This window comes from Pelodiscus sinensis, chromosome 2 (genome assembly GCF_052426305.1).
Source record: "Pelodiscus sinensis isolate ZL-2025 chromosome 2, ASM5242630v1, whole genome shotgun sequence".
NCBI classification, from domain to species: domain Eukaryota; kingdom Metazoa; phylum Chordata; order Testudines; family Trionychidae; genus Pelodiscus; species Pelodiscus sinensis.
In genome coordinates, this window is record NC_143053.1 from 66,667,037 (window position 1) to 66,689,435 (window position 22,399).

A 22,399-nucleotide genomic window follows, 5' to 3' on the forward strand; every position below is an offset into this window, starting at 1 on the left:
TGTAAATGCAGAGGGTGAAATTCACCTTTGTGGGAAGGCCTGCACAAGGCATATGTGCTATTTACATTTCAGGGCATAAGTAGAACTTGAGTAGTGCACAGCTTTTCCAGAGCCATCTGCACATAAGTGATTTTCACCAAAGCAGAACACTTTTATTAAAGATTAAACCAAATTCCTGATTAGTATTTTTTAATAGTTTAGCCTTGGAAGGCGTAAAATATTTTTTGACCCGCTCCACAAACAGAAACACCAAATGCCCTAAAGAATAAATATGCACAACCGTAAAGCCACTGTATATCTGGGCTAGAGGTCTCTTTAAGTCTAAAGCTTAGGGTGGCTCTTTGAACTTTATAGTAAACCATTTATTTGTGATGGCTTGTCTACAGTGGGGGTGTGTCTAGACTACATGCCATCGTCAATGGAGGCATGTAGATCAGACAGATAGGCAAAGGGAAATGAAGCTGCGATTTAAATAATCGCGGGTTCAGTTAAATTTACATTGCTGCCGTGCTGAGCCGACAAACAGCTGATCAGCTGTTTGTCAGCTCCGCGCGCTAGTCTGGACGCGCCGCGCCGACCTGAAAGCCTTTTATCGACATCCCCCTTATGCCTCGTAGGATGAGGTTTACACGGGATGTCGATAAAAGGCTTTCATTTAGACAGGGGAGCATCCAGACTAGCGCCCGGAGCCGAGAAACAGCTGATCAGCTGTTTGTCGGCTCAGCGCGGCAGCCATGTAAATTTAAATGAAGCCGCCATTATTTAAATCGCGGCTTCATTTCCCTTTTTCGAATACACAAATCTACATGCCTCTGTTGATGGAGGCATGTAGTTTAGACATACCCTGGGATACTACACTGTATGGGAATGTGATGTCACAAGCGTACTAACATGTTGCACATTACCTGGTCTGTGTAGCCTCTGTTGCTTTGCTTTAATACAGTGTTGTTTAAAACAGCACTTATGGTAAAGAGCACAAGGGAACTTTTAGTGGGTACCAGAAAGGGATATAGCGACCACTCAATGCACACTGTTGGTGCACATTAGAAATCACAGCCCTGAGGAGCAGTTCCCTGCTGTGCAGACAAGCCCTGTTACATTTTCTCTCTGGTGCACATGCTTCGGATTCTAAGCCAGGTGACAGCTACGCATGGCGTACACCAGTAGCCACTGGATCTATGCCAATGTGCTCTAAAGTATTTTGTCTCTTTACACATGTAGAGCATTATTAGTGCCAGACTTCTTTTCCTTGGGAAATTTAATTTTAAAATGCTGCAATGTTAGGGACCCATTCTGTTTTTAATGATGTCAAATTAGATGCCACACAGCAGGATTGAACTGATTGTTCTCACTTGCACTGGTATAACTCCCTGGACTGTACACTGTTGGTGTATGGGCAGACTATTCTCACAACTGTATACCGAATGCTTTCACGTGTATATTAGCATACGCATATTACAGACTCAGGCTCCCCAAGGGAGCTAAGCCACAGTTACCATCATTTTAAATTTAGCTAAGAAATAAGCGAGTGATCCAGCGTGATTCTGAGCTCATCCTGCTGTGCCTCCTTGGCGCTTGCTGACTTCTGTGGGAATTCAGGGAGCTGAGCACTTCTTAGGACTGAACAGTAATTTGTGGCATTGAGTCTGTAAGGCCTGGGCCAAAGGCCACTGAAGCCTCTACTGACCTCAGCAGAAGCCAGATGAGACATTGAGGCCTAGACTGCACTGGAGCATAAGATCGACCTAAAATATGCATCTCCATCTATGTTAATTGCATAGCTGGAGTCAACATATCTTAAATAGCTGTCCACATAGTGAGAGGAGCAATGCTCCCATTGGCTTCTCTTATTTCTCATGAGGAACAGGAGTATCGGTGCAGACAGGCGTGCCCTCTGACTTTGATTTAGCATGTCTTCACTAAACCTGCCAATGGAACCCCAGAAGATCGATTGTGGCAGTGTCCATCTTCCCCATAGTGTAGACGTGCCCTTAGTGATCAGGAAAAGGTCAGAGTATGAGAATTAATTTGTTCTATCAAATGCGGAGATATGGGAGAAAAATAAAATGTTGAATGCCAATTACCAACCAGTTCATACCCTGTAGCCCTTCAGTTTGCGTTTGTGACTTGCTATAGCACGTGCTTCTGCTAGAGTGTGTTTTTACAGAAAATAAAAAGTACAAAATCAAGGAAGAAAATAATGTAACTCTATTACAAATTGTGTACATCTATTTCCATTGACAAACGTTGCCATCTAACTCTTGGGGCATTGCACTTGGAGAATTGGGGAAGTCTCTATGCACACTTGTTACCTCAACATGTATTAACCAAAACAAAAAACAACCCCCCCCCAAAACTCCAAATAGTTACAACTGAGTTTTGATACAGCCCAAGTGTGAGCCCATTGTTTGTGTAAGAAAACCAAACAAACAATCTTCATAAATATTATTGTTTAGGGAAAATATTCAGGCCTTTTTCTTGCATAACCCACTGGGTGAGCCATTTGCCGTATCAGGCCTTAGTCCAACTTTTCAGTTGAGTAGTGACTATTCCATATGCTGCAATGGACTTTACAGGGTATGTTCACCTTTAAACCAGACCATACAGACTTTTTTCCAGCAAAACAGCAAATGTGGGGACATGGGGGCTGGTGAGAAAGTGCATAGGAGCACCAGAGATGATGCAGAACTATTGCATAATAATTACTGACTGGATCTGAAGATGTTTTTCTGTTTTGCTCCCAGATCGCAAGCAACTGCCCAAGGTTTAAGAGACCAGAAGCAAATATTCCTGTACAGTGTCTGTATTAAAAGGATGCAATATACTTGTACAATATGTGATATATCTATTTTTAGGGTATCTATTTACCTACTGCGCCATCCTATTGTAATTGACACATATATTATCTGCTCCATTTCAAATTTATCTTGTTCTCATCATTTCTGGTGAACAAGGTTTTGGCTAAGTGTTTTTTATGAATAGTGAATTGTTTTTATCAATTACATGTGGTCTTTCTATTATTTGGTAATTTATCTTACCAAATCTTGGCACTTCCCATCCCCCAAATGTGATACCCACAACTCTCCTATAATCTAGATAAAAACGCTTTGGTACAAAAATTACCCCTTCCCATAAAATACCAAAGTATTTTGTGTCCCTTCATCAGGCAGATAGTTATTTGTGTATCTGGCATTTTCCCTCCAGGATTCAGATTTTCCCAATACAAATAAGTCCCAATAATGAAATCCAAAACACAACTGCAGGCTCAAATCCCAGTGTTTACATGAAGTTGCTGTTGATAAATGTATTTGTTCTGTTCCAGAGTAAACCATACAACGATAATTTGAAATGACTGAAGTTGGACAGACATTTTTCAAAATCCATTTAACCGGAGTAGATCAACAAATAAAAAATGTCAACTGAATAGATACAGCTAATATTAGTGTCAGCACTGAAGAGAGAAAAATGATTAACATCATTAAGTCTTGAGTACAGTTTTCTGCTGTAGTTGAGCAATATTAAAATCCTTCCATCAGAGTCCGTAACAATGTTCCAGCTGATTTCAGAGAGGTGCTAACAATGCAGGCTGAGGGCCTGATTCTGCAAATCTTTACCCACAAAAGTCATCCTTACTCATTCAAATTGTCACTGAAGTCAATGGCCCAGATTCTGATCTCTTTTATATCAACATAAATCAGGAGAAATTCCACTAAAGACAATGAAGTAAAATACGTAAAATGGTAAAATAAGGAAGTGAGCTCAGAATCAGATCCAGTGGATCACAAAAGTCTTTGCAAAACAATGGCATACAATTTAATACAGTGAGATTATTCTTGTAAATCCTACTTGCATGAACCAGTTTTTGCAGGATCACACCCTCAGTTCTATAGTGAAATCTGTTGTTTGACTGAACAGGAAGTCATCTTGGAAACAGATCACTGCAGCAGTTTCGAAATGAGTATAGCTGATACAGAATTTCTCTTAAAAATTTATTCATTCATACTAATTGCAGCAACCTGTTTAAAAAAACCAACGTGAACACAAAGACATATGGGAAACAGTGCAAATGCAGAATTCCATATTCAGGTCTGCCTGTTCTTAGGTTTAAATTGGTCTGTTCTCAGTTTAAATGTTATCTGTTGTAACAGAAGAAAGAGGAAAGGATTCATATGTATAAATAAACAGACATTTTTCTATAAACAATTGAGATGGATTTCACAACATGTTGTTTATAGTGTATAAATGGCTGTTTGCCACTTATTCCATTTGGCTGGCTGCTAAGAGCAGGCTTCATGTGAGCTAGCCTAATTGCTACAATTAGTAACATTTAAATGGCTCATTGTGTTTTTATATAATTCTTCCCACATTCTGTGCTGTTGTGGTATAGAATTAGTAATTACAGTGCTTAGCCTGTTAATTCCTGGGCACATGTAATTATTTTCATCATGCACCTTCTGTAGCAGCTCAGCGGAAATAAGTTTGTGCTCAGGTGGCTGCCCTCTCACTTAGGATGAATGCAATTTACTCCACTTCCTACCTTGCACAGGGGCAACAGAGGCAGCACTACAACCTCAGCAATTGGCTGAAGTCATTTCCTTGGCATTGTGCAGGCCGGTGCAAGGGGTGGGGGGATCCACAGTGTAAATTGCAGCATCTTAGTCAGACTGAACTGCACTACCGCAAAAAGCAAACAGCAAAACAATAGCAACTTTATTAGCTGAAGCAATGATGGAGCCAAGTACCACTCCATGAAGAGTGCCATTTTTTAAGGCTTTTGATGAGCTTTAAGGAAAGGTGAACAATGAAGAATCACTTTAAAAGCTTTTTTTCCAGAAACAAATAGGCTAATAATGAATATTTATAGTAACCATGAAAAATAAATATTTGTATAACATAGGCATTTTAAAATGATCAATAATCCCTTTTTAAACATCAGTGTTAGTGCGTAACTTGTGTGGGGTTATTTAAATGATCTTTTCTTAAACATATAAACCTACAAACTTTAAAATGGCCAAGTTTAAGGACAATGTTTAAACAGCTCCTTTTCATTTAGATCTACTGGTAAATTTGCTCAGCTCACTAGGTAAAGCTAATATGAAATTAATTTCTAACAGACAAAGAGACACAGTATTTTCCCTCCACAACAGCATAATTTTGAGCATTCATTTATTATGTGTTTTATGTTTATTTTCCTATAATTCCAGAATGGAATGTTAAAGAACTGATTTTTGATTACTTCAAAAGCAAAAGCTTAAATTTTAACATTTTATTTTTTCTGTTGTTATCCTATTTGAACTTTATTGGTTAATCCTAAAACTATAAATTGTGGTAAAAAGAACAGTGCATGTCCATTATTAATTATTCATAAGGCAGTGATGAGGTTTCTGGAATGGTCTGTGTTCAACAAAGAACTTCTAAAAGAATGTTCGTACCACTATTTAGCTTGACTGTTCATAGCAAAACAAATAGTCTATATAGATTATTTCAAAAATAGATTTCAGTGGATGTTCTAATCACTTTCCAGCTATCCATGATATTGACAAATGAAGTTTTTAGGGATCAGAATTTGACTTACTATAAAACGCTTCTTTCTCCATGAGCACAACTGGATTTATTCCTGAAGTGAAGCTAGGTATACTACCCTCTATGATAGCACGCATATAGCAATTTTCTTTGAGTTAGGACCGGCAATAAATCATTTAAAAATATCAGGTATTTAAAAATTTGATTTTTTTTTCTAAATAGAAAAAAATATTGGTGGGAGAATAAACTGAACTCTAAAAAACAAAGAAACAAACAAACCCCAAAGCAAAAATCTTACGATACAAATCTTGGGCTTTGACAAAGTTTCTTTAAACAAATTTATTTGGTAAGCTTCACCAAAATTTAAATTTAGGACTTAAAAAAGCCGGACACTGTTTTCACACGTGCAGGTTTTTAATTATTCCAGTAGAAGTCAATTTCTAATAGTGTTTTTAAAAGACATGGAGCTAGATTCACAAGGAGGACTTAAGAGTAAAATATTGAATTGCAACACCTATCTTGCAGAAACCCTGTTGCCACCTAGTGGAATGCACAACCCCACATTAGGCACTTTTTCACTGCATGGGGAGAGTTAGGCGCCTAAAAAAGAGGTTCGTAGAAACCAGCAAGCAGAGCAGGAAGCTGTCTTAAGACAATAGGAACTGCTAAGGAGAGGGGTGGGCCTTCAAAGAGATTTAGGTGCTTAACTCTAGGCAGGAGGGAGATGCCTATCTCCAATTGAGATTTACGGCTATGCTCCCTCTCCTTAAATTAGGCACTTAAACCAGATTAGTCCTGTCTCAGGAATAACCCAGGAGAAGGGGAAGGTGGTGGAACAGCTCAAATAGAAGAAATTGAGAGCTTTACCCTGGAATGCCTTCTACTCCAGTGGTTAGGCCTTTTAGCTGGAAAAGGAGAAATCTGTGTTCAAATCCCTGATCTACAGCAGGCAGAGGAGTAATCTGAGTTCTGGGTCTCATATACCCCAGATGATTGTACTGACTACTGGTAAAAGTAGGGAGAACCCAACCACCTCCTCCACAGGTAGTAGAAGAAAGCAAGGGGACTTAGATGAAATATAGATACTTAGGATTTTTAGCACCTGCCAGACTAAATGGCAGATGGGATGTGGTTTTGTGAATCCCAGTGGAGCTTAAAAGCTAGACTTAGCTGTTATGAGTCTACTGCCTCATGTTTCAGGTAAGAAAAACGTGGGGCGGCTTGGTTTGTATAGACTGACCACTAGTTTTAAGTGATGATCCGGTGTTTGCTTATGGAATGAAAGTTCTATTGCATTTCACTAGACAAAGGACTTGATTCCCCAAAATGTTGTATTTTCTGACTAAACTAATGCCTACTGAATAATCAACTGAATCCCCGTGGAAGGGGGCAATTACTTTCCACAGGTTTTCATATTCTGACTATCAGATGATCACTTTATTTAATGATCATGCCTGCAACTGGCTACTACTTAATTTGCAAACCTCTATGCAAATTTTCATACCTGGGTGATTTTTCTGGTCACAGTAAAATTTTTATTTTTCTCACTTGCAGATTCCTGCATTTTAAGAGATACTTTGTTTTGAGGATCTTGCCCCTAGCAAAAAACAACAGATTTTCAACATTTCATCAATTAAAAATCATTTAAGTATTGAAAATGGCTAATTGAATGTATACAAAGAAACCATGTGTTATATATCTTCTGTTATTTCATATTACAAATATAACAACAGGAGAGACTGAACTTCTCCAGCAACATATACAGCAGTGACTTACACTTAATATACCTGACAGTGGTTAAAATATCAAAATCACAGGTCTTCTCCACCCTGACAATGATGCTTAAAATAATAAACCTACAGTTGTGCTCCGCTTTTCTAAGATGGATAGACATAGTTATACTGATTTGTTTCTCATGGAAACCCTTTGGCGTCTTTGCAACCCACCTATTCTTGAAACAGGATTCACTTTTTATAGAATATTCTAAAAGTACCCATGTAGGCTTTCATATGGCATTACACTGCAAATTAAATCCATAATGTGTAAAAAACATGTTTACAATTACTTGTGGAGGCCAGTTGATACAATTTGTGGACCAGTTCTTAAATTCTACCTTATTAAAGAGAATGAGATGTATTAAAAGATTTGTGGTTTATAAAAAGTAACACCATTATATACCATATTTTACTTTACAAAAATATTGAAATAATCCATGAGTTATTCACTCTGCACCAGCTTTAAAAAAAATACTATCAAATTTTGACTTGCACCTTTAATGCAACTGAAAGCACCATCAGGGGATACTTTTAACATAAAGAAGGATACCATAGACTTGATCATACCTTAGGGAGGTATGGTATTAAAACCCAGAAGCTTGCAGCAAAAAACACTTTTTACAAGTGAGTCAACTTCATTTTTAATAGGTATGGAACCAAGTCTTGAATAGTTTCAAGAGGGTCTTCCACATAGCTTGTTTTAATTGTACTTGACGGTATATACTTACTAACAGGTGGCTGAAAGCCTCTAAAAGACATCACTTTCACCTTATGTGGAGGGAGGGGGGACAGACCTGTCTGTACATGTGGAGAACTTGATTGTTCTTTTCTGCTTCCTGCTCTTGTAGGGTTCATGCCACTCATTTTCTGTTCCTCAGGCAACAATATCAATCTCGTAGTGATACAGTGTTTGGCACTAGAAGGGTATGGCATGTTGCGTCTCTTATCACACCTGCATACATTCATACACAGAGCCATGCATTCTGAGTCCTGAAACAGATTTAAGTTACAATGTGTTCATATGCTTCCTCTCAGAATCTGAACATAGTCCTCAAAAGTTCAGAGTATGAAACCTACACTTTCCTCGTTCTTTCTTTTCTTTGTTAAAGTGTTTGCAGATTGAACACTGAATCATGATTATCATTTAATTTACATCACTAGGTGCTAGAGCTCCATGTTCCTCCTGAAAGCCAGAAGTGAGCTGCATAGGATTTCTGTCAAAAGAAACTTGCTGAACTGAAATTTTAATTAAAATGAATTTTGAATTCTATAGAAAACTAGTAGTTCTGTTGGTACTAATGCTTATTACCTGATTAATCAGACTCTCGCTTACACTCCTTTGATAGGCTTGCATACAAAACAGTGTACTTTTTTGATTGAGAACTATCTTGCAAATCTATTCTAAACTGAACTGTTTAGCTGCTGGAGACTTGAGGATTATACTCCTATCTTTTTTGCAGAAACCAGAGTTTTCTATAACAGCAACATTGCCTGGTACAATTAAGCTATTTTGACAACGTTTTTTTGTTTGTTTTGTCATTAAATAAGCAAATATCAATTGTTCATTTCTAAAGTAAAATGCACTACTGGTTAAAGTTGAAAGCTCTCATCAGAATCATCCTGTTGATTGTAAGTATTGTGTAGCAGAGTTTCATAGCAGCAGGGAGTCATGAGCTGGGTTTATTTCCCAGTTAAAGAAATAGATTTTTTGAGGCTCTCAGGTGATGCTGCTTTAGAACTGAACTGCAGTCAGACTGCATACAGAGGATCAAATGATAATCATGATGATAGCCATACTATGAAAACTACCACTTGCTGCTCTATTGTACTATGCAGTTTAGTTATTGCCACAGCCCTACTGTCAATCCACAATTTGGACTGTAACTTTGTAGCTTCTTCAAGTCTTTATTATTTTTATAAAGTGGTTTCATATTCCAAGCGCTCCTGAATAAGGGCATCATCTTTATACTGTAGCCGTGGTGGAGCAGGGGAACATTCAAAAGCTAAAATAGCCTTCCGCAGGCTTCTGTCCAACACGTGTCTCTCCCAGGCTGGGTATCTGTTCCTGAACAGATCAATTTTAATGACTGACTCTTCAATCCTTGGTGGCCGGGATGAAGGTGTCGAAGGCGCTGTGGGCCTTACCTGGAAGACAGGCACGCACCCATCTCTCTCTGCCAATTTCTGGTCCCGGTCACTTGTGACACTCCGATTGTTAGAGATCGATCTTAGAGTGTTTGTCGCCACTTCTGGGGGCATAGTGAAGGCAGTGACAGGGTCCTCACAAGCACAGCTTGGCGACTGCCCAAATCTTGGTCCATTGGGATGAAAGAAGGCATAGTACATCAGCATAAAAACAATGCCTGTTAAAAAGCTGCTGAACACCACACACAGTGCTGGTATGGCGAAAGCATCAGAGATCAGTGGGGCCTTGTAAAGATACCAGAGAGCACTCAAGGCAGTGTTTTCTAAAAGGATCACAAAATAGTAAATGAAGAGTCTGCAACGTGTCCTTCCTTCTTTGACATTGAACCAGCTAAAGATATAGATAATCCCAACAACCATATCAAATACTATCTCTTCCCATTTAGTGATGCAGAACTCTGTTTCACAATGAACGATCCAGAAGGTCATGATACACCAGTGAAGGACTATGAAGATCCCAAAGTACAACTGGAAAACTGAGGCAAAGAGAGCAAAAGTAATTACCCTGGCTGCAATTGTGAAGAAATGCCAGCAAAACTGGATTATAACTGCCATATAACTTATGGGTTTCTTGTCATCACGGGAATCACGGAGGGCTTTCTGGTAGGACGCCAAAGCCCAAGCCAGGGACACAAGAGATGCTGCAGCTGTAAGACCTAGAAGAAATAGAGAAGATGAAATAAAGGGTTAATTAGTGCATTAGAATCAATGGAACCAATGGTTGGAGCCAATGAAAACACATGCGCTCCATAAACCACAGTATAATAAACCACACTCTTCATAGTTAACACAAGGAATTCGTACTGTCTCCCCATTGCTCGACAATCAGCTAGGGCCAAATCTCACATTATTGATATTTAATTGTTTTTTCAAAGTGGACTTCATTGTAGTTGTTTGCGTACTATCAAATATTATAATGAGCACAATTAAAGAAGAGTTGCCTGTCTATCATGTCTGGTAATTTAGTCGCTAATTCACAAAAATAAGTGATTAACAGTAGAGCTCTTAGTCAATACTGCGAGTTAACAATGCTCAGTTACTATTATTATTTTAAAAGATATGATTTTTCACTGTTTCTAAGAAAACTATGTAACAGCTCAATATAAAATTAACATGTCTTTCTAATTTAATTATCACAGTATACACTTATGGGGCTACATGATAAATACATAATTCAATTCATTAGGATTTAGGAATATGATTAGATCATCCTAAAATATCTGTGATTTAGATATTAGAATACTGTTCATCACAGCTGGCCTAGAAAAGATTAATGAGTCTGAGAAGAGGCCAAATGACCAGATATAATAGTGCTGAGGAGAAGCAGGTGGCCCAAGAAACCTCGAAATGATGATGGAGCCCAGCTGAGAAGGAATAGGTGGAATCTGGCAGCAGAAAAGGATTTCAGCGAGGGAGCCTGAAGACACGTTTTGGATATTATAGAGGGAGGGAAGGAAGGAATCCTCTGGGGAAAGGGTACGCAAAAAGGATCAGGGAAATGGCAGCAAGGGTTAAGATGGTGCAGATTTTGGCTGCTGATTAGATGGTCCCCAAGTAGGAATCTGGAATAGAGGGCAGATACAGGTTTCCTGACCAGCTGCTTGGAAAGTGGCATGACCGGGACAGTGGATTTGGCGACTGTGTGGGATGGTTTGCACTGTGTGAATTTGACATCCCATGGAAAGAGAAAATACATAATGAGATAGCTGTATGGCCAACCCATTAAAAGGGAACAGCCAAATCCTGGAGAGAAAGACCTTGGGATTTGCAAACAAGTGATGGAAAGGGGTCTCAGATCTGGCAGGAACTAATCACAGAGCAGTTGGGAGGAGGCACCCCAGTAGTGAATAAAGAATCCTACTATAATATCATTGTCATAACATAAGAACATGACATAAGAAGGTCATATTGGGCCAGTCCAAAGGTCCAGCTATCCCAGTATCCTGTTTTATGATAGTTGCCAGGGTCAAGTGCCCTTTGTCACATTATGTGCTATGGTTGGTTTGTACTTTTTTTTGTCTAATAATCTAATTTTTCTACACATTGTCAAGCATTTTCCACTGGAACAATTTTCTATTAGAAAATGCTGATTTGTTGAATTCAAAATATTTCTCAGGAACTCATCAATTTCACAGAAATGTCCAATGAAAAATTATTGAAACATTTTGTGTAGACTTGTATAATATATACAATATGGCAAAATATAAACACTGAAACGATCAAGTAAAAACAAACTAGTCACAATGAAACAAAGGGTTTAAATCTTATTGAAATGGAATGAAATGAAGTCCTTCAGCCTTACCAATGTTTTGACAAGATTATTTTGATATTACCAAACTGAAAATTTTGTTTCATGGGAAATTTTGAAATTTCAATTTTGAATTCCAATTTGGGATGAAAGGAAAATTTAAAATGATTCATTTTCATAAGAGAACAATACATTGGTTCCTGCAAGCTACATTCTCTATTGCTGGCAGGATGCTAATGATGTTATAGTACCTATAAATGCACAGCAGAAGCAGAAGCTACCTCACATGTCTGTTATTAGAAAGACATCCATGGAAATGGGTTCTCAAACTTCATTGCACTGCTATTCTCTTCTGACAAAAAAAAAAAATTAGTACATGACCCCACAGGAGGGGGACTGAAGCCTGAGCTCTACCATCCTGAGAGGGGAGGGGCAAAGCCAAACCTCGAGCCCCACTGACCCAAGACAGGGAGCCAGAACCAAAGCCCACAGACTTCAGGCCCAGGTGGGGGATGGCACTGTAACTTGAGCCCCTAACACACAGAGCTTAAACTCCCAGGCTTTGGTTTTGGCTCCAGGTGGTGAGGCTTAGCTTGGGCTCCAAGTGATGGGCTCAGGCTTCAAGCTCAGACTCCAGCAAATCTAATACCACCCCTAGCAACTTCATTAAAACGGCAGAGGGGCCCACTTTGGATCCTGACTCACAGTTTGAAAACTGCTGTGGTAATCTACCCAATTACTCTGAGGGAGACATTCAAGATGGGACAAAAACATTCCAAAATGAAAGTTAATGGAATAGCTCTATAACACTCAGGTCTTGAAACATTTAAAACCTAGTGGTATAATGTATTGATACTTCTCTGGTGCCCTGATTTAAAACTTTTATTTAAAAAAAGTTTCAAATGATGATACCTGAGGCAATACTGGCTCATTTATTTGATGGCTGCATTGAAACTTCATGTATCTCTTAGTGCTCTCATTGATCTAAAACAGATGCTACCTTAACAGCTTAATGATTATATAAAAATTATTACAATATTAATTCTCTGTGTCCATTTTTTTTGAAGAAGCACAGAGCTGCCTCAGGATAGAAGGCACATTTTTTGAGTAGTGTATCAGCACTTCTTCCCCTGTTTTGATAAAAGTTTTATTGATGGAATCCTCCTTCATGAAGAGAGCAAACAATGAGACTCAGTGAGGAAGGCTACGAGAAGACAGAATAAATTAATGATGTTTCCCTTTCTGATATGTACATTTGGCTTGTCATGCTGAACTATCTCTCAGTAATCATTATTTCTATAGGCAACATTAGCAATTAAAAACATAAGCACTCATGTTCTTATGGGAATGGTTTAAATACAGCTGCCAAAACATAATTAAAGAGTGTCATCTTCATAAGATGAAAAAAAATGGGAAAGAAGGAATAATGAGAGTAATTAATGAATGATGTCATCACTGATAATTTCCTCCAATTTTAATACAGGCAGTCCCCGGGTTACATACAAGATAGGGACTGTAGGTTTGTTCTTAAGTTGAATTTGTATGTAAATTGGAACTGGTACATATTGTAGGGGAAACTCTAGCCAAAGATTTCTCCAGAGCTCAGTTTTATTCTCCCACACCTCACTTCCCTCAGTCCTTTATTCTCAAGCTCAGGTGTCTGCTGAGAAAAGCCACTCCGCGTCTCCCTGGTCTGCTGGGGAGGGGGGCGCTAGCTTCACGTCTCCCTAGTCTGCTGGGGGGAAGCAGCTAGTGCGGAGTTGCCTCATCCCGTTTGTAAGTAGGGATCCGATGTAAGTCGGATCCATGTAACCCGGGGACTGCCTGTAGTGTTGAACAAGAGTTCCAAAATTGTACTATTGACAAAAGATGGCATAACATATAGGAGAGGTTTTTTAATAGTTTCTTGGCAAATCCTTCCATGAGGACCACACAATCCCCAAATATCATGTCTAGTAGGGATGTTAAAATGTGTGTAATTAAGTAAACGTGTAACCACTGAAATTGGCAGTTGGCCCCCCCAGAGCTGGTATGCATGGAGAGCCAGTTTTTAAGCTGGTTCCCTGAATATACCAGTTCCCATTTGCTGCCCCACGCTGCTGCCTCTGTATAAGAGGCAGCAGCAAAGGGTGGCAGGTGTCTGCACTGGGAGCTGGTCCACACAGGGAGCTGGCTTAAAAGCCTTCTCCCCATGTGTTCCTGCTCCCCACATCCTTTCCTTTCTTGACAGTGAAGACAAGAAAGTGCCCAATGCTTACCACCTGTAGTCATGCACAGCTAAAGAAAATCCACTTCCACTGGTATCATTCTAAGTTGAGCTGTGTAAACTGTGAATTTTGTACCTAGTCAATTCAAGTGATAGGGCTTGAATGTCTTCACAACAGCCAGACACTTCAATTCTGTAGCTGAATACTTGGTTTCCCTCTCATTTAATATACAGCCTCTGAAAACCACTGATCTGCATCCACTAAGCTCATCTACTTGTCCAATTTAAAACTTATAGCGACTTTGGGACATCACACATTAACACAAACGGACAAGGCGACTGTGGGAATTTAAGCACAGCATATTTCAGAATTCTCTCCTTCAGTGGCTCACATGCTTTTGTGTGTCTCTATCCATCCCAGACTTGTTCTTAGTTAGTTGTTCTAATGGCTCTGTCTGCTCCGAATTTTTAAAATAAATCTTCTATAGAGTCTCTGAGGTCAACCAACCGCTGTGCCTCCAGGTGTATCAAAATTTCTCTAACTACATGGAGACTGAGAAATTAGTCCAGGACTGTGATCTGCCTCTAGTGGTGGGAGGCAGAGAAAATGATGCCCTGCCTTACAAAAAAAATCAGTGTTGGATTAATTTGGGTGCTTATGGCACAGACAAGTCATCATCTGTCTGGCCAGCTGACAGGAAGAATAGGTGAGCACTGACAATGACAGGTAACTATGTGGTCCAGGTCTGTAGGAACATTCCAGTCCTTTATAATGTTCAATTTCTGTGGTTGGGGTTCATTTCTATTCCACCCTCTGAAATGTCCCTGGAGTATTCATGACTCAAAAAGACATTTTGTGGAACTGAAGCAGTCCTTAGATTTCCCCCTCAATCCTCAGGTGCTCCTTTAATCTGGTGATATGTAGCTACTAAAGCAAAATTCCTAAAATATTTTGCCTTTGTCCCTTTTCTTCATTGAAACAAAAAGATATTTTGGGTCAGAATAAATATTCTGTTTTCGTCTTTTTTTCATTTTGTTTAATTTCATTTTCAGTTTTCTTACCTTTATTGTGCCTCCTAAATATATCCAAACTAAATTTCAGAACAAAATGTGAAATGAAAAGTTGAAATGCTCCATGTAAACATATTGGCTGTGTCTACACTGGCATGAATTTCCGGAAATGCTTAAAACAGAATAGTTTTCTTTATATGTATTTCCGGAAAAAGAGCGTCTACACTGGCAGGCTGCTTTTCCGGAAAAGCGCCTTTTCTGGAAAAGTGTCCGTGACCAATGTAGACACGCTTTTCCGGAAAAGAGCCCCAATCGTCATTTCCGCGATCGGGGCTTTTTTCCGGAAAAGACTACTGGGCTGTCTACACTGGCCCTTTTCCGGAACAGTGTTCCAGAATAAGGACTTATGCCCGAGCGGGAGCAGAATAGTTTTTCCGGAATAGCGGCTGATTTTGTACAGTTCAACGTCGTTGCTTTTCTGGAAATTCAAGGGCCAGTGTAGACAGCTCGCAGCTTATTCCAGAAAAGCAGCTGATTTTCCGGAATAAGTGGCCCAGTGTAGACACAGCCATTGAGATAAAACCCTTTGACTATTTTTAGAGAAACTATTTGTTGAGTTCAACCCCAATAAGTGAACGGTTTCAACTGACCCCAAACTGCACGTTTTGGTAAATGAATTATTTGTTCTCCTCACCAAAAGAAGCCCAACTCTATTAGGGTATGTCTACACTACCCTCCTAGTTCGCACTAGGAGGATAATGTAGGCATACCACACTTGCAAATGAAGCCCGGGATTTGAATTTCCCGGGCTTCATTTGCATAAGCGGGGAGCCGCCATTTTTAAAACCCCGCTTGTTCGAACCCCGTGCAGCGTGGCTACACGGGGCTCAAACTAGGTAGTTCGGACTAGGATTCCTATTCCGAACTACCAGTACACCTCATTTCACACCTCGTTTCACGAGGTGTACCGGTAGTTCGGAATAGGAATCCTAGTCCGAACTACCTAGTTCGAGCCCCATGTAGCCGCACTGCACGGGGTTCGAACAAGCGGGGTTTTAAAAATGGCGGCTCCCCGCTTATGCAAATGAAGCCCAGGAAATTCAAATCGTGGGCTTCATTGTATGCCTACATTACCCTCCTAGTGCGAACTAGGAGGGTAGTGTAAACATACCCTTACTGAGTGTAACCCTTGAAAGTTTATTTTTAAAGCTGTTTTTAACTCTAAGGCTGTGTCCAGACTCAGGGGTTTTTTCAGGAAAAGTAGCCTTTTTCCGAAAAAACTTCCCCTGCGTCCAGACTCAAGCCGCGTTCTTTCGAAATTAAATCGAAAGAACGCGGCTTTTCTTTCGATGGCGGTAAACCTCATTTCACGAGGAAGAACGCCTTCTTTCGAAAGTTCCTCTTTCGAAAGAAGGCGTTCTTCAATGTAAATAGGGCTTCTTCGAAAGAGAGCATCCAGACTCACTGGATGCTTTCTTTCGAAAAAGCAAGCCGCTTTTTCGAAAGTTCAACGTGCAGTCTAGACGCTCTCTTTCGAAAGAGGCTCTTTCGAAAGTATCTTTCTGTCAGTCCCCGTAATACACGAGGTTCGAAGGGATGCCGGAAAGTATGAGACCACAACTGGGGGCTTTAAAAAGCACAAACTGATTTTATTTTGATGGTGCCAGACAATCATCAGAACAAAAATTAAACAGATTGCCAGACAACACAAAACAATTCCCTGAGGCTTTTCTAAATCACAATAATTCCCAATAACTGCCCAGGGGTTAGGAACAGTTGAATTAACACTGGTATTATCCATAGGGCTGATTATTTACACAACTTTATACAAGGAAACAGTAAAAAACCTAAACCACAACTATTTATAAACTAACTTAGTAACTTTTTAGCCACTGTCACTTGGCAAGCAATAAGGACAACTAAAAAATCAATTAGGATAGGGATGATGGCGGGGGGGGGGGGGGTGTTATACCAGTTCTGGAGACAGCAGGAACACAAGTACCGGTCACACGCTCATAAACTGTCTCCACTCGGGTCGACCAACTCGGAGTACGCTCAGTAAGACTCAAGAGCGGGGGGTGCAAGGCGTCTGGGTGATCAGGACAGGCGTTCACTCAATGCGAATCTCCAGTGAGAGAGTGGCTGCCTGCCTGTTTTATTGCCTGTGAACTTATCACCCCATAGGTTGGTTTTTGCTGCAGTGGGTGGAGTAGCAGGCCTGAGCACCAGTCAGCCCACTGGCTGATCTGTTACTGCAATGGGTGGAGCGAGCAGGGGAAGATTATTAATTTACATGCCTTTATATGGAAAACACTCCACCTCACAGACAGAGCCCCCTATACCAGCCTCAGAGGTATTACAGGCTATGGCTCCCTGCGACGGGCAGCCATTTCTGATGTTCTGTCTCGGACACTTTCGAAAGAGCCTCTTTCGAAAGAGGCTTGCAGTCTAAACATAGCCTAAGGGGAGATCAGGAGATAATTTGGGAGTGGGAAGAATGGAGAAGAAAGAGGGCAATTGGTGGTATAAGAACAAACATGGGAAAATAGAGGACAGGAAAGATTAAGAAAGCCATGGTGAAAAACAGAGAAATAGTTTGCTCATTTTCTTCCCATCATCTGCAAGACTGGTTGTATTTTTTTATCCAATGGTGGCAATCCAGTCAGAGCAACCCCTAGCTTCTATCTGCCATACCTGCTCTGGTGATGGTATGAGAAACTAAGCCCATGCACAGGCATGGAACTCCTACTTTTCCATTCTCAAAAATTCCACTATATCTGCTTCCTGAAGGAGCTACAGAGGCCATCAACAATGAGAGATGGAAAGTGGAATCCTGAGTGCACTTCTTGACATTTAAGTAAGGGCCTAATAACAGTGACTTTGGTAGGAGTGGGACTGGTCCATACAGAACTCTTGTTTAATAATGCCCATAATTGTGCTAGGCACAGTACATAAGCCATAGGCAAGGCCCCAACCCTGAGAAGCTTGCAATCTGATATTACACACAGTGTGATGGAGGGAAAAAAGTGGAATGCAGGAGGGAGATACTGTGCTCACTACAATGAGGTGACACACTAACTCAGCAAAGGCATGTACATGGAACAGTTGTATTATTTAAAAAAAAATGTCTTTTAGAAGAAAATGTCGTGTCTGAATCCCTTTGTGTGGGTGGCAGAAATGAGTCTTGCTGAACCAGGTCAGAGAAGGCATTCAATGTGTAGGGGGCTCGTGTAACGTTTGGGTGGGGATGTGAGAAATGACTAAGTCAGATAACATATCCCACCTACTTAGAAAGTTGCATAGGGCTTCCAAGATGAAGACTAGATGTGGAGAAGAAACTGTGCTGAACACAAGCTTGCTGCCAGTATGTGCAAGGACAAAATGCAGAACAGTTTGAATCATCAGACTTGACAACTGCTGGGAATTATACCAAAAATTCTCACTGTTGGGAACCCTAATGTTGATAAAGCTTTTGCTGGCTTTACAACTATCTACTCTATATTTTAGAGAGTTTGTGGGTCTCTCCATGTGTCTGTCTGTCTGTTTGTTCAAGAATTTCCCCTAAATGGTAAGAACTAGAACCACCAAATTTGATATACAGCTCCCTCTTATCATAACTTAAAGCAAGGGAAGGGTTTGGTTCTGCCAGGAAAATGGGATATGCCTGGAATGGGATTGCTTCTATAAAACTAAACAGAAAAGAGACAGAATCACTAGGCAGGTGAAAGGGGCTGGCTGGGGGCTTCCCCCCACTCCCATCCATGACTGCCTCAGCCCCAAGCCTCCCACCCCTCAGATGCCCTTTAGGCAGGGTGGGGTGGTTGAAGCCCCTCCCAATTAATACACTTGCTGGCTGTTCCCCTTTATCAGTGAGTGAGGGGAAAGTGCCCCATTTGTTGCATTCCTCACTCTGGCTGAGGAATGCAGGGGACAGATGAACCTGGGCCTGCCCCTGCTGGAGCGGGGGTGGAGGGAAATGCACCCTCCCTTGGCTGTACCTGCTGGAGCTGCAGTGGCCATGGAGAGTTGCTTCTCACTTGGCCCCAAGCAGCTGTGGTGAGAAAGGGCTGAGGTAGTCCTCCTCCCCGGGGCAGCCTGTATACTGAAGCCTCATCTCTAGCTCCACCCCAGAGCAATGGTTTAAATGAAGCATGCACATTTTCATTTTATTTTCAAACTCCCCAAAATTATGAGTTAAGGACAAAAATTATGAGGTAAGGATCTGAACAATCCTGGGTAAATCTTCTACACATAGAATTTAACAGACAGTGATATTTCTTACTATAATAATACCTAGGGCTTCCACAGCTTTTCAGCAGTAGATCTCAAAACACTTACAAAGTGAGAAACTGAGGCACAGAGAAGTTAAATTACCTGGCCAAAGTCATCCAGCAGGCCAATGGCAGAGTCAGGACTATGTCTCCTGACTTACAATCAAGTACTCTGTCCACAACACTGGCACACATGTTTCCACAGATCCTAGCGTTCATAGATAGGTTTACAACTTCTAAGGCAACATTAATGTTCCCTATTACATTCTTATACAACTTTTCCCTGTCTTTGTCATTTCGTTATTATGTGTACTCACATTTTATTACACCTTCATTTTATCTAATTAGTTTTACTGCTGTTTTAAAGACTAAGGCAGAATATTGACTGCAGAGTCTTCACCAAAGTTATAATTGAATACTACTACTCTCTTTTCATTTATGCATGCTGATAATGCCTCTCTTCTCACACCATCATCAAGGGTTTCTAAGGTGTTTGCATAATACAATTCTCTAATTATTCAATCATGTGGAATGTTAAAAATAGATACTATTTTTGCAAATAAACTGATACCATGTTATGGCATAAATAGAACAAGGAATATACTGGTGTTTACAAAAGCCCTCATCCTTATTTTATTTTTAAATAAATTAGTATTGCATTTCACTTCTGCATCAGTTCCACTGGGTTTTGATCTCTGCAGTACTCATATGTTGCGGAGTGAATCTTTGAAGAAGGTAATATTTTTAAAATATTGATTTTATTCTGGATTTTCACAACAAAGTGAACTCAGAAAGGATGAACTTTTGATCCTCATCTTTTATAAGATAAGCAGGTGCTAACCAGATCTAGGGAAAGTGAGAAATAAGAGGAATGGGGAGAGGACATACCCTTAGTATGAAAAAGAGGAAGAAGTATGTCTACACTGCAATTGGAAGTGATTGCAGCTCATTTATATATACCTGAACTAGTATTATTCTCTATTTTCAGGCCTCAGAATCCCTAGTGAAGGAAAAAAATGTCTCACGAGGGATTTGTGAAGTATGAGGGAGGTCTAGAGGCCTTTGGAATTCAGAGACGGGGTAGGAGATATCAGAATATAATTAAGTAATTAATACAAAACATATGGGAGGAAACTTTCAAAAATCAGTCTTTAAATTTGCTTCTCTGATGCTGCAAATCCAAATGTTGAGGCATTCTTTGGTTGGTGCACACATGCTGTAGTAACATGTGCACAATGGACTCTAAATGCATGCTAAAACCTATATGGGTGTTTAGGATCCAAAGCCTGTTGTTATTCTGTTTATAGTGGTGTTTTTGTCTGGTACATGATGCTATTTGCTTCTAAGTGGCTGCAGCGTCACAGTTCTCAATTCTGTTTCTGCTGCATTCCTTCAAAGAACTTCAAATACATATTTCATGCCATTAGTTTATATTGTATTATATAACAAGGTCACTGACTTATACTTCTACCAGTGAAAGAACAAAACCAAGGAAGTATAGAATATAGACAGTTGGGATTATCTCATAGAGCAGGAGCTGATGAATACACATCCAGCTGTTCTGAACAACACTTAATGCAGGGGTATAGAACCTTTTCCCTGTCGGGGCCACTGACCCATAGAAAAATCAGTTCCGGCCACACAAAAGAGAGAAAAAAAACGTCACTCAACTTACCTGCAAGCAAACAAGCAAAAAACAAATAAACAAAAACCTTACTCAAGTCACCAGATAAACTCTTCTGGGGCCCATTAGAATTTGTGGGGCCCTCTAGGGTCTGGGGTGGGGCCCAAATGAGGAGTTCAGAACGAGGGAGGGTGCTGTGAGTTGAGTCAGAAAGGCGAGTGCAGAAGGGGGTCAGGGCTCCAACTGGGGATGCAGGCTCTGGGGTGGGGCTGGGGATGAAATGTTCAGCATGCAGGAGGCACCTCCAGGCTGGGGCTAAGGGATTTGGACTGTGGGAAGTGGCTCAGGGTAGAAGGCTGGGGTGGGGTGCTGGGCCTGGCAAGAGTTAGGGTGCTGAAGTGGGATAAGGGCGGGAGCTCAGGGTTGGGGTGTGGGGTCTGGGAGGAAGTTAGGGGAGGGATGGAGGCTCAAGGCTGGGGCAGGGGATTGGGTTGTGGGACACTTACCTGAGGCAGGTACCCTTTGGTGGTTGTGGGGGGCAGAAGGTGGCTCAGTGCAGGCTGCCTACAGGCACTGGGGCTATTGCCCCCAAAGTTCCCATTTGCTGGGACTTTTGACCAATGGGAGATGCAGAGGTAGAGCTTGCGGGCAAGGGCAGAGCAGAGACAGAGCTGCCCTAGGCACTCACAGTGTAGGGGGACAGCAGCATGCATAGCTGCCTCCCTCTCCCCCCAGGCCAGGCAAATCCAGGTAGTGCACAGGGGCTTTAGAGCCTGCAGCCCAGGGTCCTGGACTAAGGGGGCTGGCAAAAAGAGCTGGAATTTTTGGGTCCTGGAGATTTTCTTGCAGCTCTCCCCTTAGCCCAGGGCCTGGGCTGCAGCCCCTAAAATCCCTTTCTTCATCTGGCCTGGCCTGTAGTGGGAATGGCCTTGGGGCACTGGAACTCTTGCTTCAGCCCTGCATGGGTGCACCAATACCTGGGGCTTCTTACCAGTGGCACGGAGATTTGCCATGTACTGGATCAAGTTAAGATGGGGGCCGGATCCAGCTCATGGGCTCATGCACCCCTGACTTATGGATGCGTTTGCGATAGATGCTAAGCCTGCTCCCAATTTTCTAATTACTTTAAAAACTCAATGTTGTCTTTTTTTAATTCAATTTTTTTCTGTACTACACCTATATCTTCATTTACTGAACTAGATTTATGACCATTTGACCTCTTCCCTCAACAGACAATTTTATTGGATCCCTTTGTGATGCTGTGTAGATAACCTTTTTTCATATATCTGTCTGTGATATATTCATTGCTCTGTATAGTATAATATTAAACATATATTTATATGAACGTATGCGTAATACATCTAGCTACGTATGGAGTATAACATATGTGAATGTACATATAAGTTAAATAAAATAATGTAAGTATTTGTAAAAGAAAGAGTCCTTCCTCTTCGTGGGACAGGAAATGTAGAATAAAAACTGACACATTCAATTAAAACGTGGATTGATTCTCTTGCAAGATGGACATACCGTTCA

At 40.7% G+C, this 22,399-nt stretch overlaps 1 protein-coding gene across 1 annotated transcript in view; it reads right to left on the minus strand.

Moving 5' to 3' along the window:
• Window positions 1-838: 838 nt before the first annotated feature.
• XKR4 (XK related 4) overlaps window positions 839-22,399 on the minus strand; it is a 287,758-nt gene continuing 266,197 nt past the window's right edge. Inside the window, exon 3 of the mRNA XM_075920695.2 lies at window positions 839-10,159. Coding sequence (XP_075776810.1) covers window positions 9,213-10,159 — 947 coding nt within the window. The 3' untranslated portion in view covers window positions 839-9,212. The remainder of the gene's footprint in view (window positions 10,160-22,399) is intronic.